The sequence below is a fragment of the Macaca fascicularis genome, chromosome 3, assembly GCF_037993035.2.
Source record: "Macaca fascicularis isolate 582-1 chromosome 3, T2T-MFA8v1.1".
Classification (NCBI taxonomy): domain Eukaryota; kingdom Metazoa; phylum Chordata; class Mammalia; order Primates; family Cercopithecidae; genus Macaca; species Macaca fascicularis.
The window spans coordinates 34,051,582-34,068,372 of record NC_088377.1 but is presented as its reverse complement, the minus strand read 5'-3'; the positions used below and the strand labels follow the sequence as shown (position 1 = coordinate 34,068,372).

Sequence of the window (16,791 nt, the reverse complement as noted above, 5' to 3'; positions counted from 1 at the left end):
CAAGTGATTCTCCTGCCTCAGCCTCCCAGGTAGCTGGGGTTACAGACACCCACCACCATACCCCACTGATTTTTGTATTTTTAGTAGAGACGGGGTTTCACCATGTTGGTCAGGCTGGTCTTGAACTCCTGACCTCAAGTGATCCACCTGTCTCAGCCTCCCAAAGTGCTGGGATTACAGGCATGAGCCACCATGCCCAACCAATTTTTTTTACTTTTTACAGAGACGGGGTCTTGTTATGTTGCCCAGGCTGGTCTCAAACTTCTGGGCCCAGTGATCCTTTCACCTCCTTGCGGTGCCCGGCCTCCCAAAGTGCTGGGATGACAGGCATGAGCCAGCCACCACATCCAGCCCGCATCAGTTTCCTAAGCCTCAGCTTCCTTGTCTGTGAAGTGGGGCAGCACCAGGGCCTGTGGCGGCGAAGTTCAGAGGAGAGGATGTAAATGGGGCATTCCCTTGGGCGGAAGGCATTCAACCCAGCCTTTTGTTGGAAGACCTGGGTCTTCGCCGGGTTCCACCGTCTTGGAGCTGATGCGGCAGGTTGAATTTGTCGTTCTGCACATCCTGTCATATATGCTGCTGAGTGTTCTGTGTGCAGATAGTCCTGAGTGGCTGAGGTTGGGCAGATGTAGCTGGACTATGGACAGAGGCTTCCTGTGAGTCTGCAGAAGTGCCCAGCCCTGCATTGGCCTGTCCTGGTCGGGCACGGGGGGTGCAGAGTCTGCAGGCGTCTGCTGTCTGGGCCTAGCTCCCCTCCCCTCTGTGGGCCCCACACCTCCCGCCCGCCATGCTGACCTGAACCTCACAGCCCGGTTCCCTGGGTGGTGGACGAGTCCTTGGGTGTCTCCCACCCGCTTGGTGGCAGCCCTGCTTGTCCCTGTGGGGACCTCACGGCACTGCACCCACTTGGCTCCGCAGGCCTCCCTGTCCTGGGGCTGGGAGAGGTCTCTGCAGGCTGTGGAGGGGCTTCCGGAAACATTCTCAGGTGAGCATTCCTGTGCGAGTCCCAACCTGAGCTTGTCTTGGCTCGGGAGGCCCGGGGCAGCTGGGGGAGGAAGGAAGTGGCGTTTCTGGGAGATGATGGTGTTTTCCAGGCCGGCCTTGGTGCACCATGTAGGTCGGTGGGCCCTCGTAGTGGGAGCTGGACCTGTTTCTGCAGGTATTGGAGCGAATTCACAGAGCAGAACGACGGGCTGAGTTACTCACGTTCAACCCCGCGTGTGTGATTTCAGGGGGCTGAGCTTGGCGTGCTATCTCCTTGCCTTTTGAAGGCGAGTTTGGCTGTGAACAGAGCTGCTGGTTCCGATCCCGTACGCTTCCTCAGGCATTGTGGGCTTGGAGTCTGTGCCACACGCAGAAAAGCACATGTTCATGTTTTAAAGGCTACATTTTGCCTCTTTTGGTTACTTTAAAAATGTTAAGAGCCTTAAGTCTGCCTTTAAGAGTGCATGTAGTGTCTTCTCCAATGATGAACGGCCTCATTTTTAAAATTATACAGATTTACAATTTAATTATAGAAAATTAACAAATACAAGTCAGTACAAGTAATCCAAAAAAAAGAAAAAAGAAGAAAAAAACACATTAAAATGACCCAACCCCACCCCCTCTCTACCCCACAGTTGCTATTAGCCTTACAATGCATAGCCTCTAGGTTATTTACTTTATGGTTGTGTTTTTAAATTGTGCAGTTTCATCAACACCCTATTTTCACTGGCAACACCATGAACACCTTTATTCCTTGTTACATGTATCTACAGCACCATTTTTAATGACCACACGGTGTTAGGTTGCTGAGAAGGACTGTGATTTGTTTACTAAAACCTCTATTGCTGATAGTGCTTCAGTGAATAATATTGCAATATTTTTACATCTTTTCATAGTCATCCAGTTGTTTCTTCAAGTTCCTAAATGTGGAATTGATGGTCCCAAGGGTGGCTGCTTCAACAGCTTTTGATATTTGTTGCAGTGCCCTTAAAGAGACAGTGCCATCCTTCCATTTATCCTTCCAGCCATCTGTGTTTTCATTCACTTTTCCCTCCTTCCTCTCCTCTATTAGCCACCCATCCATCATCTGTCAGTCCACCTACTGTCCATCCATCCATCCATCCATCCATCCATCCATCCATCCATCCGTTCATCTGCTCACCCACCTGTTCATCCACCCACATGTCCATCCATCCATCATCCATCCATCCATCTACTCACCCACCTGTTCATCTACCCACCTGTCCATGCATCCATCCATCCACCCACTCACCCACCTGTTCATCTACTCACCTGTCCATCCATCCATCCATTCATCTACTCACCCACCTATTCATCCACCCACCTGTGCATTCATCCATCCAGCCACCCACTCATCCACCTGTTCATCCACCCACCTGTCCATCCATGCATCCATTGATCCATCATCCATCCATCCATCTGTCCATCCATCCATCCGTCCATCCATCCATCCATCCATCCATCCATCCACCCATGCATCATCCATCCATCCATCTACTCACCCACCTGTTCATCTGCCCACCTGTCCATGCATCCATCCATCCACCCACTCACCCACCGTTCATCCACTCACCTGTCCATCCATCCATCCATTCATCTACTCACCCACCTATTCATCCACCCACCTGTGCATTCATCCATCCAGCCACCCACTCACCCACCTGTTCATCTACCCACCTGTCCATCCATCCATTCATTGATCCATCATCCATCTACTCACCCACCTGTTCATCTGCCCACCTGTCATCCATCCATCCATCCACCCACTCACCCACCTGTTCATCCACTCACCTGTCCATCCATCCATCCATTCATCTACTCACCCACCTATTCATCCACCCACCTGTGCATTCATCCATCCAGCCACCCACTCACCCACCTGTTCATCTACCCACCTGTCCATCCATCCATCCATTCATCCATCATCCATCCGTCCGTCCGTCCGTCCGTCCATCCATCCATCCATCCATCCATCCATCCGTTCATCCACCACCTGTCCAACTATCCATTCATCTACTCACCCACCTGTTCCTCCACCCACCTGTCCATCCATCCATCCATCCATCCATCCATCCATCCATCCATCCATCCATTCATCTGCTCATCCACCTGTCCATCCATGTGTCCATTCATCCACCCACCCAACCAACCATCCATATTGTGCTGAGGACCTTCTGAGTCAGACCTGGGCTCGGCACTGCAGCCTGCAGTGAACATGTGGTCTCCATCTCAGAGCTCAGTCAGCTGTGGGAGTCGGGGAGTCAGCCGTGGGAGGCGGAAGCCATCCACAGAGTAAGAAGTACAGGAACTGAGGTGTTGCAGGAGGGGGAGGCATCAGCACTGGGAGTGGTGTGGGTGGGGGCTTTCAAAAGATTTGTGATCTCTGAGCCACAGGCCAGGTGGGACTGGAACCCAAGACGGGCCGTTTCCTGGAAACCATCCTGACTGAGCACTGCCGGCCAGTCACGACCCAAACAGCAGGGGCTCCTTACTGGGCTCCTACTCAAAGAGATCTGGTGGTGTCTGTCCCAGATGCTCAAGTCCTCAGCCCCCGGCTTAGAGACCAGTCCAGGGCACGGATGGAGACAGAGACAGAGACCGAGAGAGGGAGGGAGAGGGACAGAGAGAGGGAGGGGTGGGTGAGAGGGAGGCATGTGCTCTGCTTGGAGGAGGACTCTGCACCTAGGGAAGCCAGACAGTGGAGGAGCGTTGATGATACGGGCTTCAGCCTGACTTCACCTCTTCCTGGCTTCTTGACCTTGGGTGAAGTTACTTTGTGTCTTGTTTCCTTATCTGGAAACTGGACAGAACAGCAGTGCTGACCTCATAGGGGCGGGTGAGGATGGAGCAAGAGACAGACCAGGGGCTCTGCCCTCGGCCCCCGCAGGAAGGGCTGGCTGGAATGTCTTCGTGTTTTTCTTTCTCTTACCAGGCCTGAGTGCTGGGGGGCTTTCTGTGTCCCCAGAACCCAGCACAGCCCCTGATGCAGACGTGATAAGCTGTGTTTGTTGATGGGGTTGGGGGGGGCACCCCCATGTGAGACGATTTAAAATCGGAGCCAGCAGCTTCACTTAACCTTCCAGAGTGACTGCTGGATTAGAAGAGAAAACTGTTTTTCTTTTTACAGACAGAGGAGGCCAGGGCCTTTTAATTCCATTAAGTGCTGAGAGAGAGGAAGCCATGGGGGTTTTGTGTGAAAGGGGCAGACGGTGGAAAAGCAGGGTGAAGCCGTGCAGCGGGCGGCGTGGGCAGAGCTGACCGCAGCTCGGGGCTGTTGCCTGGAGATGTCTGTGTTCAGGCCTTTGTCGGAGATGAGCTGGCGACATTCGGGCATTAAAGTTTCTTCTGAAGAAAAATGGGGCTCCCAGACCTTTTTGGTAAATGAGGCTGGGCTCTCTGGGCTCTGCTGATCACAGAGCCGGGGACTAGGCCTTCTCTGCAGGCGCACACCTGGGGAGGTGAGGGACACCTGTGTGGCCAACAGAGCAACACCTCGAGGCTCATTTAAGAGGCGCTCCAGGAGGGGCTGCTCTGGACGGGGCCACGCCCAGGCACCTGGGTGTGTGGAAAGTCGACTTTCATTGATACCAAGGACTGAACAGCCCCGTCTGGAGATCGAAACCTCCCAGGAAAGGTTTCAGCCAACCCCTGCCTTTGTTCAGGCTCCAGTGGACGCACGTGAGTGGAATGTGAGCCTCGAATCATCGGGGTGCAGCCTCCCTCTTCGTGGGGAGTTCTGTGGTGTCCATCGTGGCCCAGCGGGTGATGGCAGGAACCAGAAGCACTGAAAATGTCCATCTGGGCAGGAACGGGTGAAGGAATGAGGGTGTTCGTATAGAGAATGCCAGGTAGGGCGGTACAGCGGCTCACCCCTGTAATCCCAGCACTTTGGGAGGCTGAGGTAGGAGGATCGCTTGAGGTCAGGAATTGGAGACCAGCCTGGGCAACATAGCAAGATCCATCTATTAAAAAATAAAAAATAAGCAGGTGTAGCGGCACGTGCCTGTACAGTCCCAGCTACTCGGGGGGCTGAGGTGAGAGGACACCTTGAGCCCCGGAGTTTGAGGCTGCAGTGAACTGTGGCAGCACCCCTATACTCCAGCCTGGGCAGCAGAATGAGACCCCATCTCTTCAAAGAAAAGAATGCTAGGCAGCCGTAAAAGGAGCAAAGAAGCTTCCAGATTTGTGTTTTCACCCAGGTGCATTTCAGAAAATATGTGTCGGGAGGGAGAATAGAATTGCGAAAGGGTATCTTTATGACAGTGACATGCAGTGATGCAGACACCCCTGGAAATGCACGCTTTTCACGGGTGCACACGTGTGATCACGGATGCCCACGTGCGAAGTGGTGACACAGAGCAAGCATGTTGGAGGCGGCACTTGGCCTCCACACCCGGGCCCCAGCTGTGATGCCGGACAGCTTCCCAGGAGAGAGCGGTGGAGGCAGTGTGGTCCTGAGCCGGGTGGTGGGGGGTACACAGAGTCCGTTTGATTACTTATGGCCTTTAATGGAATATTTTACCATTATAAGTTGAAATATTTTTTTTTTAAAAAAGAGGGGGGAATTGTAAAATGATTTCTTAAAGATCTGTTCATTCTGAGAACCCATTCTTTGTGGTTTTGAAGAAATGCAGTTTAGAGCACAGTGCCAGGACGGCTCCTGCAGATGTGCACCAGGGAGGCTGTGGCCAGGAAACGTCCCCACCAGGGCCAGGTGCCTGAGACTGGGGCTGGGGCAGCATGGCCAAGCCCCACCACCCAGGTGGGCAGACGGTGGAGGCCCCCAGCTCTCCCCGAGCCCTGCCACCCACTGACCCCTCCCCAGGGGGGAGGACAGTGGAGGCCCCCCCAGCCCTGCCACCCACTGACCCCTCCCCAAGTGGGAGGACAGTGGAGACCTCCCCAAGCCCTGCCTACAGCCCTGCCATACACTGACCCCTCCCCAGGTGGGAAGACAGTGGAGACCCCCCCCCAAGCCCTGCCTACAGCCCTGCCATACACTGACCCCTCCCCAGGTGGGAGGACAGTGGAGACCTCCCCCAGCTCTCCCCCAGCCCTGCCACCCCCTGACCCCTCTCTAGGTGGGAGGACAGTGGAGACCCCCCCCCCCCCCCCGCAGCCCTCCCTACAGCCCTGCCACCCACTGACCCCTTCCCAGGTGGGAGGACAGTGGAGACCCCTCTCCAGCCCTCCCTACAGCCCTGCCACCCACTGACCCCTCCTGCAGTTCTGCCCCCCTCTCGGAGGAAACAGGAAACTGAGTTGCCCGGGAAGTTGGGAACAAGGACTCAAAAAAGAAGCATTTCTTAAATAAAGAGAAAACAACCACTATTTTAAGAATGCCTTATTCATGGGCCCTGGAACCGGGAGGGTCAGGGCTGTCTGGATCTTTGATTTTATATTTGTTTCCTGGGTGGTTCAGCCCCCATCCCCGTGAGTCAGGGTGCACCTGTGGGCCGGCAAAGGTTTCCAAGAATCTCCTTTTTAAGTCATCAGGGTGGGCAGGAGGCTGCCCTCGGAGCCTCCCCATGGGTGCACTCGCTGCCTGGGTCTCTGGTTTCTCTGCATCACATTGTGGGCTAAGTGCTCGTTGAGGGGTCCAGTCTCCGAAGGTGGTTATTGCATCTATTAATAAGAGTGGGACGCTGGCACCATGTTCTGGGGCAGGTGCCCCTCTACCTTCCTGGCTGACAGGTGCTTCCCCACTTTTCCCGGGCACCTCTGCCAGCTCCCCCATGCCCCTTGGGTCCTGTTTGCATGGTCCATTTCACATCCAGATTTGGAACACTGGACAGTCAGGCTGCCTGGTTGGCACAGCCCCAAGACTCGGCCTCACCAGCTTCGAGTTTGCGTGTCACGAAAGGTCTGTGTTTTCCACAGAGAGGCTCCGAACCTCCCTTCTGTGTCAAGGGTACCAGGATTCTACTTGGACTGAAAGTGTTCTCCCTGAAAGGAAAAAAATGCAGATTGCTGGTTGTATTCTAGTAGCATTGTATTTACTGGCGGGAGAATGTTCACAATCTATTGTTACTTTTGTTTTTCTAAATGGAGTTCAAAATGCACGTATGGTGTGACCCCATTTCTGTAAAAACCAAAACAGCAAACTGCGTCTGTGCATAGAACAGAAATGGGGCTGGGAGGCTGTATGCCCGGGGCTCGCAGTGCCATCTCCGGCCCTCGGGTCATGAAGGATTTCAGTTTTCTTCTTTGAACTCTCATGGATTTTCTCATTTTCCCTGATGACTGTGAAGTGATTTTTGTGAAGTGAGGGGAGGAAGGGTTTAAATGTCCCCATGCTGCCTGCAGCCCTAATTTATCGTGTTTTGCTTTTCAGTGACATATTCGATGCTATGTTCCCTGTCACTCACATCGCTGGGGAGACCGTTATACAGCAAGGTACGTTCCGCCTGCTCCTCCGAGCCAAGGCCCGGAGGGGAAAAATGGACTATGCACTTAAAAAGAAAAATAGTATAAGGCCAGGTATGATGGCCCACGCCTGTAATCCCAGCACTTTGGGAGGCTAAGGCAGACGGATCACCTGAGGTCAGGGGTTCGAGGCCAGCCTGACCAACATGTTGAAAACCTGTCTCTACTAAAAATAAAAATTAGCTAGGCATAGTGGCGGGCGCCTGTAATCCCAGCTACTCCAGAGGCTGAGGCAGGAGAGTCCCTTGAACCTGGGAGGCGGAGGTTACAGTGAGCTGAGTTTGCGCCATTGAACTCCAGCCTGGGTGATAGAGTAATACTCTGTCTCAAATTTTACAAGCATATATATATATACTTATACATACATACACACATATATAATATGCACATATGTGTACATATATGCATGTATATGTGCACACATGCATGTGTACATGTATATATACACATATATGTGTGTATGTATAAAATAGATACATGTATGTATAAACTAAGTAAATATAAAATAAAATATATACATGTATGTATAAAACTAAAGTAATATACTAGAATTATACACACACACACACACACACGTATAAAACTCTCATTGTAAGGCTGGGTGCAGTGGCTCACGCCTGTAATCCCAGCACTTTGGGAGGCCAAGGCAGGTGGATCACCTGAGGTCAGGAGTTCGAGACCAGCCTGGCCAACGTGGTGAAACCCCATCTCTACTAAAACTACAAAAAAATTAGCTGGGCGTGGTGGCGCACCTGTAATCCCAGCTACTCCAGAGGCTGAGCAGGAGAATCGCTTGAACCTGGGAGGCGGAGGTTGCAGTGAGCCGAGATTGTGCCATTGCACTCCAGCCTGACTCCATCTCAAAAAAAAAACAACAAAAAACAAACAAAAACACCTCTCATTGTTTACAGAAAGTTCACTAATGAAACTTTATAACAGGCTTTTTAATGAGTTATCTCAATGTTTCCATAATCTTGTCATTAAAAAAGAATTGATGGCACCCAGGATGTTGCCTGAGGAGGGTCTATGCAACAGTGTTGCAATAGTTGTTTGCAAGAGGAACTGTAACTTCTATGTCTTGATGTACTTTGTATCTGTTGACTTTCTTCTTTTGTTACAGGGAATGAAGGAGACAACTTCTATGTCATTGATCAAGGGGAAGTGGATGTGAGTATCACTCTCTTTGGAAAAGAGTGCGTCTTTGCGTGTCCTGTGTGAAGACTTGCCCCTCTGTGCAGCACCAGGCTCCCAACAAACACTGCGCTGAGTGCCGTATTTCTAGGGTTTTAATCCAGAAATGTAATTGCTGTGTCTTAGAAGAGAATATGGGAATATCAGAAGTGCAGAGGGAAACGAGGGTGATGCTGGTAGGTGGTGGCAGCAGCCACAGGTCTTCCAGGGCCGCTGTCTTCTGCTTACCCCCGGGCTGGGACTGCTGGGTGCTGGCCAGGGTGGTTCTGTTTGACCCAGCACCATCTCCAGATCTGAGGCCGGTGAATACACCAGGCTCACCCACCACGTGGGATGTTAATATCTCAAAGTGGGTGGGAGAGTGGTGTGCTTACAGACCCCATAGGACTGACGACGTCATGGTCAAACAGCGGCGGCCTTTTCCACCTGTGTTTGACTCCCCACTCAGAACCTCCAAGCCGTGAGTCGGGTCTCACTGTGTCATCTTCCCACGCTTGTCTCAAGAGCAGAGGGACCCATCCTTTTATGAGATGCTCCCACTGTTTTGGAAGGAGAAGCGTCTCCTCCTCTGGAGACCCTGTCTCGTGCCCCATGGCCAGGCCGGGATGCCGGCATCACCCCTGGCTTAACAGCTCGGTCTTGCCCAGAGCCTCTGGCTCCCATCTCGTTCGCTGTCTGGTTTAGAGCCCGGGTGCTCTGGTGTGAAGCTTTGAGGTCCCCTCATCCCCCGCTGGGCTCCCCCCCTCCATGGCAGCCTGACCTTGCCAGTGCGGAGCGGATGGCGCAGCCTCTGGGAAAGCACCCCTAGGAGTTGGTTTCCCTTTGAATCAGGCCCGAGCCCCTGACGTAGTCACCGGGAAGGACCTCAGTGACACCGTCCTCCCTCGGTTCCTGGAATCTGCCTGCACTGGCAGCCCCAGGGCCTTGGTGTGTGTCCCCCGCTCTGCTGGGAACCCCGTTAGCTCCTGCTTCTCCTTCTGCTGTCTGCTAAATGTCAGTTCCCAGTGGGCGTCAGCAGACATGTCCCACGCCTCCCTCGAAGGACCCTCTGCTGCTCGTGGTGATGACCTCTCCTGAGACCGTCTCTTTACGGCCTTTCTGCACACGGCCTGGATGCCCCCACAGTGCAGGATGCTTTGAGGGTCTGTGACACCCGAGATGGTCACTGCTTCCCAGGCTGGCTGAGTCATCTCTGGGTCTGGGATGCCTGGCTGCCCTTCTCCTTGCCCACCTGCCCTGGGAGGCGGCCTCCGTGCTCTGCTGTGCAGGCAATGCCATCCCCCGCTGCCCGGCACGAGCTATTTTGGGGTTTGTCCTCCGGTGGCTGTGCCTCTGTCCAGGCCACGCTATTCCGGGGAGGGCATTTTCTCATTTGTTTCCGTGGCAGCCGCAGTCTGTCCCCCATCGCGCCGTGTTTCTGGGAACCTGAGCAGGCCCGCTGTGTTCCGGAGCTGATAGCACAGGAAATGACTCAGGGGTCCCACCTCCCCGCGAGGGGCGCCTCAGGCCCGGCCCGCACAGGCGGGAAAAGAGCCGGTTTCTCTTCTCCCTGGTGTGCTCTGTCCTGAGCCGGAACCCACGGGCTGGGCCCCTAGACCGGGCCTCTGGGGCAGACCTTTGTGTCAGGGAGTGGGGTGCTCCTATCTCCCCCAAAGACGGAAACTGAGGCAGGTGCCAAAGGTCCCGGGGACTGCCTGGCCTCAGAGGAAGTGTGGAGGGGGAAGGCTGGAGGGCGGCACTGGCGGGTCAACCCTGGACTCGGCTGCCAGGCCACAGAGTCATCTCCTGCTGGCTTTGCTTTGAGTTTAAAAAAAGCCCAGCCCAGGAAATAGAGAAGACAGAGGAGGATGCGGCCAGCATCCCAGCCGGGCATCGTCCTGGGGCCTGGGCTCATCCCAGGAGGTGGCCCCGTTGTGCCCGGCATCCAGACACCAGGGCCTGATGGGGGGCTGCAGGGAATGGGGCTGAGCCCCCAGCAGACGGGGCAGGCCTGATCCCAGAGAGACCCTGGCAACCTAGGCCTGCCCAGTGGTCAGCAGTGCTGAGGGCAGAGCCGCCTCTGCAGGAGGTGTGGGATGGGCGGGTTCCTGACTGTACCCACCGCTTTCCCCAGCCCCAAATCTCATGCTACTCACAGGCCCTCTTCCAGTTCACACTCCGGGTCCTGGTGTCACCGTGTCACCTCCTCCGCTGCCCTCTCCACTCTGGGTCCTGGTGTCTTCTTCTCCCCTGCCCTCTCCACTCTGGGTCCCATTGTCACCTCCTCCCCCATCCCCTCCACTCTGGGTCCCGGTGTCACCTCCTCCCCCATCCCCTCCACTCTGGGTCCCGGTGTCACCTCCTCCCCCATCCCCTCCACTCTGGGTCCCGGTGTCACCTCCTCCCCCATCCCCTCCACTCTGGGTCCCGGTGTCACCTCCTCCCCCATCCCCTCCACTCTGGGTCCCGGTGTCACCTCCTCCCCCATCCCCTCCACTCTGGGTCCCGGTGTCACCTCCTCCCCCATCCCCTCCACTCTGGGTCCCGGTGTCACCTCTTCCCTCATCCCCTCCACTCTGGGTCCCGGTGTCACCTCTTCCCTCATCCCCTCCACTCTGGGTCCCAGTGTCACCTCCTCCCCCATCCCCTCCACTCTGGGTCCCGGTGTCACTTCCTCCCCCATTCCCTTCACTCTGGGTCCTGGTGTCTTCTTCTCCCCCATTCTCTCCACTCTGGGTCCCGGTGTCACCTCCTCCCTCATCCCCTCCACTCTGGGTCCTGGTGTCTTCTTCTCCCCCATCCCCTCCACTCTGGGTCCTGGTGTCACCTTCTCCCTCATCCCCTCCACTCTGGGTCCTAGTGTCACCTCCTCCCCCATCCCCTCCACTCTGGGTCCTGGTGTCACCTTCTCCCCTGCCCTCTCCACTCTGGGTCCCGGTGTCACCTCCTCCCTCATCCCCTCCACTCTGGGTCCTGGTGTCACCTTCTCCCCTGCCCTCTCCACTCTGGGTCCTGGTGTCACCTTCTCCCCTGCCCTCTCCACTCTGGGTCCTGGTGTCACCTCCTCCCTCATCCCCTCCACTCTGGGTCCTGGTGTCACCTTCTCCCCCGCCCTCTCCACTCTGGGTCCTAGTGTCACCTCCTCCCCCATCCCCTCCACTCTGGGTCCCGGTGTCACCTCCTCCCCCATCCCCTCCACTCTGGGTCCCGGTGTCACCTCTTCCCTCATCCCCTCAACTCTGGGTCCCGGTGTCACCTCTTCCCTCATCCCCTCCACTCTGGGTCCCAGTGTCACCTCCTCCCCCATCCCCTCCACTCTGGGTCCCGGTGTCACTTCCTCCCCCATTCCCTTCACTCTGGGTCCTGGTGTCTTCTTCTCCCCCATTCTCTCCACTCTGGGTCCCGGTGTCACCTCCTCCCTCATCCCCTCCACTCTGGGTCCTGGTGTCTTCTTCTCCCCCATCCCCTCCACTCTGGGTCCTGGTGTCACCTTCTCCCTCATCCCCTCCACTCTGGGTCCTAGTGTCACCTCCTCCCCCATCCCCTCCACTCTGGGTCCTGGTGTCACCTTCTCCCCTGCCCTCTCCACTCTGGGTCCCGGTGTCACCTCCTCCCTCATCCCCTCCACTCTGGGTCCTGGTGTCACCTTCTCCCCTGCCCTCTCCACTCTGGGTCCTGGTGTCACCTTCTCCCCCGCCCTCTCCACTCTGGGTCCTAGTGTCACCTCCTCCCCCATCCCCTCCACTCTGGGTCCCGGTGTCACCTCCTCCGCCTTCCCCTCCACTCTGGGTCCTGGTGTCACCTTCTCCCTCATCCCCTCCACTCTGGGTCCTAGTGTCACCTCTTCCCCCATCCCCTCCACTCTGGGTCCCGGTGTCACCTCCTCCCCCTTCCCCTCCACTCTGGGTCCTGGTGTCACCTCCTCCCCTGCCCTCTCCACTCTGGGTCCTGGTGTCACCTTCTCCCCCATCCCCTCCACTCTGGGTCCTGGTGTCACCTCCTCCCCCATCCTCTCCACTCTGGGTCCTGGTGTCACCTCCTCCCTCATCCCCTCCACTCTGGGTCCTGGTTTCACCTTCTTCCCTGCCCTCTCCACTCTGGGTCCTGGTGTCACCTTCTCCCCTGCCCTCTCCACTCTGGGTCCTGGTGTCACCTCCTCCCCCACCCTCTCTACTCTGGGTCCCGGTGTCACCTCCTCCCTCATCCCCTCCACTCTGGGTCCTGGTGTCACCTTCTTCCCTGCCCTCTCCACTCTGGGTCCTGGTGTCACCTCCTCCTCCACCCTCTCTACTCTGGGTCCCGGTGTCACCTCCTCCCTCATCCCCTCCACTCTGGGTCCTGGTGTCACCTTCTCCCCTGCCCTCTCCACTCTGGGTCCTGGTGTTACCTCCTCCTCCATCCCTCTCTACTCTGGGTCCTGGAGTCATCATGTCACCTCCTCCCCTGCCATCTCCTTCCTGGATGTTTATTGAGTGCCTGCTTTATGCCTGGCACTTGTGATGGGGAGGACCTGGTGCCTGCTCTGGTGTGGGGGAGGTTGTGGCTTAATGGGGGAGAGGGACCAAGAACAGGAAATTAGCCAATGAATGTCCTGACCGTGGTTCTGCCCCTCCTGTCCCCTCTGCTCTCATTCCTGCTCTGCCTCACGAACTCTTACGCATCCCACAAGACCCCGCCAGGCCCAGCTCATCTATCTGCGGCTGGGCTTCGATAGATACTGACCTCGACAGATGACCAGGGACCAGGCCTCCCCGCAGTGGGCCTGGGAGCCCCATAGGTCCCCACGGAGGCCTTTCCTCCCCTGTGGAATGCCTCTCCCTCTTCTGTGTCTCCCAATGTCATTCACATCTCCAATTAAATTCCAAAGACATCTTCAAGGTGCCAGTTTGCATCAACAGAGCTTGGGGTTGAGGCCACCCACAGGAATTCTGTTTTCCACATTCTTTACTTCTCCTAAATGAACAGATGTGGAAGAGACAAACCCTTTACCCAGAATTCCCTCACGGAGGCTGAAACCCACATGGGGCGCCCAGGGTGTGTTCCCGCCTAACTTGTTGTGTCTCGAGGAGGGTGGTGGACGGGTCAGGACCGCGTGGACTCGGGACTCAGAGGACCCAGGCTGTGTTCTTTGCTGGCCGTGACCTTTGCCCAGGCCCTTGTGTGGCTGAGCCATGCCATTTCCATATTACTCAGAAAAACGAACAGAGCTTACCGCTGCCGGGGAGACTGAGATAACCCTCCTGAGGTTCTGCTCTTGGCACCTGCTGTAGGGTGATGGGGCCTCTGTCCGCGCGGCTCCTGTGCCCCTTCGTTCAGGAACCCATTGGCCGCCTGGCAGCTTCCCTACCCCATCTCATGTCCCCAACACACGCACCACAAGAGCCTTGTTGGCCCCGCAGAGGAAACGCCCACCACCCATGCCCCAGGCTTGTCCTAATCCTCAGTATGCGTGGCCACCCTCCTGCCCCCGCATCAGGCCCCAGCCGGCAGCGTGCTGAGGACTTCCTGGGAGAGGCGAGGGTGTGAGGGGCTGGGGGCTGGGACTGCCAGAGGGATCAGGTCCCCGTCTTTCTGCTGTTGGCCTCCAGGCTCCTGGGAGCCCCACCTGGGCCAGGACCTCAGCAAAGGGGCTGGGAGGTGTTGCTGTCCCGGCCGACCTGGCACTCGGCGTCTTGGCGGGACCTCCTCCTCCTCCTTGCACCCACCTCTCCACCTCTGAACTCAGTGAGGCATCTCCCTTCCCTGCGTCCTTCCAGCAGGACAGACCCCCCTCCCGGCTCCCCCTGCCGCCGTCTGTAACTCGTACATGTAACTCGTACATGACAGGGCAGTGGGAGAGGCCGGTCCTGGAGCCACTTCAAAGCAGCGACCGTTTCCTCCAGCCCTGAGCTCACAGCATCCCCTCCCAGCCCCAGCCCCGGCCCCGGCCCAGTTAGCGTGGGGTCGGGGCTGAAGCCTGAATGGAGGGGAGATGGTTTTCTCTCAGACGCGAGGCATCGTGGCGTCCTGGCTGGCTTCTTTCCAGGCTCAGGGACGTTGGGAGGCGATTTTGAGAAAGGAAAGAGTGAGGTCACCCTGGTGTAACTGGAGTTCCCCAAATATATTATCCTGGCAAATCCCTCCCCTTCCCCCTCCCCGCCACCGCCCGTCCCTGCCCCTTCCCCAGCCCTGGGTCAGGCACAGAGTCAGCTTTAAGGCCCCTGCTGGACCCGGCCTGCCAGAGCCAGGATGTCTGAGCCCCGTGGGTGGATGCCCGCTTCCTGGCTACAGGCTAATGTGGGACGGCCGGGCCCCCCGCGGGAAACGACTGTGACTTGTGGGGACCATACCCTGAGTCCCGGGCGGCTGTGCACGAACACCAAGCACCTCTGTCAATCTCAGATTTTCCAGCCAGGGCAGAGGTGGGCGGCAGGGAGTGCCCGGCGGGGCTGGGTGGGGCCAGGCACAGGAGCTGCCTGCAGGGGCCCCCTGTGATGTGGGAGGCCCTTCGCCTGCAGGGTAAACCCGCAGGGCCCGTGTGGGTGAAGCCCACATTTAAGGAAATCAAAGGATGCTCAGTCAGGAATCTGGAATAAAAAAGTGGCATGTCGGGTAGCCCGGGTGAGTTATGGGCATATGTATTATAATAATTACTGTTATTACAGCCCCCAGGGGAACAGCCGCATGGCAGCTCCAGGCAGCCCTGTCCAGCTGCTGTGTGAACCCTGGGTGCTGTGTTTTGTTTGCTGGTTTCTCTCAGTTGCCTCCCTGGGGCGATGAAATGGATATACCCCGGGTTCGGGGCTGCAGGACTAGGGCTACCCGGGGTCCGAGTGGGTTCCTGAGGCTAGCGGGACCCTGGTTTTATTCCGGGTGGCGGGAAGGGATGGCCGGTTGCCGTGGGCATGTCACTGCACCCGGCCAAGTGCCCGAGGCCCAGCAGGAAGCCGTCCTCTGAAGGACCCGGCCCTGACCCTTTAAGCCAGCAGGGCTTGGAGGTGGACGTCACCCGCTTCTGCAGGGTGGACACTGCCCTCTGACCAGCGGCGCCTCAGGGGGACGGCCAGGTGACCAACTGCCAAGAGCACCAGGTTCGGTTTAAATTATGGTTTTCCAGAGACTCCAAAAGTGCCTGCTGCTATCTGTGTGTTGCCAAGAGCTATAATCCATTTTTCTAAGTATAAAAATATCTTCCAATGTATTTTATTCATGGAACATAGCATTTCTGCTTAAAAGGACACTCAGCTGCTGACTTCACGGGCCCGGGAACGTAGCTCCCTTCCAAGCCCTGTTTGGGGCTCGAGTCTTCCCCGAATTGTTTTCGGGCCCCTGTTGTTCCAGGACTCCCTCCTTCTGCTCCCCATCCCTGGCATCACGTCGACCCCGCTGACGTTGGCCATCCCGGGCTTCCCTCGGTTTCACACAACACGTCTGGGGGAGGAGCTGTTTCTGGGGGGCCAGGTTGCACCGCCAGGCAGCTGGGTGTACCCTGGAGCAGGGTACCTCGGCTTGGTGATCCCAGAGCAGGGCGCCTCAGCTTTGCGATCTGATCGGATGTTATTCAGGGTGTGTCTTGTGTTCTGTGTTTTTACACTTCTTTTTTTATTTTTTTGAGATGGAGTCTAGCTCTGTCACCCAGGCTGGAGTGCAGTGGCGCGATCATAGCTCGTTGCAGCCTTGAACTCCTGGGCTCAAGCAATCCTCCCAAGAAGCCGGGGCTACAGCTGTGCACCACCACGTCCAGCTAATTTAAAAGTTTTTTTGTAGAGGTGGGGTCTTGCTATGTTGCCCAGGCTGGTCTCAGACTCCTGGCTTCAAGCAATCCTTCTGCCTGGGCTTCCCAAAGTGTGTGATGACAGGTGTGAGCCACCACCCTCGGCCCTACTTTAATTGTAGTAAAAGATGCACTTTGATCATTCTAACCATTTTGCAGTTCGGTGGCATTAAGCATATTCATGTTATTTTATTTATTTATTTATATTTTGAGACGGAGTCTCGCTCTGTCGCCCAGGCTGGAGTGCAGTGGTGCGATCTCAGCTCACTGCAAGCTCCGCCTCCCGGGTTTACGCCATTCTTCTGCCTCAGCCTCCTGAGTAGCTGGGACTACAGGCGCCCGCCACCTCGCCCGGCTAGTTTTTTGTATTTTTTAGTAGAGACGGGGTTTCACCGTGTTAGCCAGGATGGTCTCGATCTCCTGACCTCGTGATCTGC

At 56.4% G+C, this 16,791-nt stretch overlaps 1 protein-coding gene and 1 long non-coding RNA gene across 7 annotated transcripts in view; one reads left to right on the top strand and one right to left on the bottom strand.

The window, feature by feature from the left end:
• PRKAR1B (protein kinase cAMP-dependent type I regulatory subunit beta) overlaps window positions 1–16,791 on the top strand; it is a 184,964-nt gene that overhangs the window by 114,480 nt on the left and 53,693 nt on the right. For all 6 annotated transcript variants that reach the window (XM_045389832.3, XM_045389833.3, XM_045389831.2 and 3 more), the window contains exons 5-6: window positions 7,340–7,401; window positions 8,552–8,598. In XM_045389832.3, the coding sequence (XP_045245767.2) occupies window positions 7,340–7,401; window positions 8,552–8,598 (109 nt within the window). The remainder of the gene's footprint in view (window positions 1–7,339; window positions 7,402–8,551; window positions 8,599–16,791) is intronic.
• On the bottom strand, window positions 6,308–13,776 carry LOC135970039 (uncharacterized). The gene is made up of 2 exons (XR_010585471.2): window positions 13,324–13,776; window positions 6,308–6,951 (listed from the first exon to the last, which is right to left on the bottom strand). It is a non-coding gene; the product is annotated as an uncharacterized lncRNA (long non-coding RNA).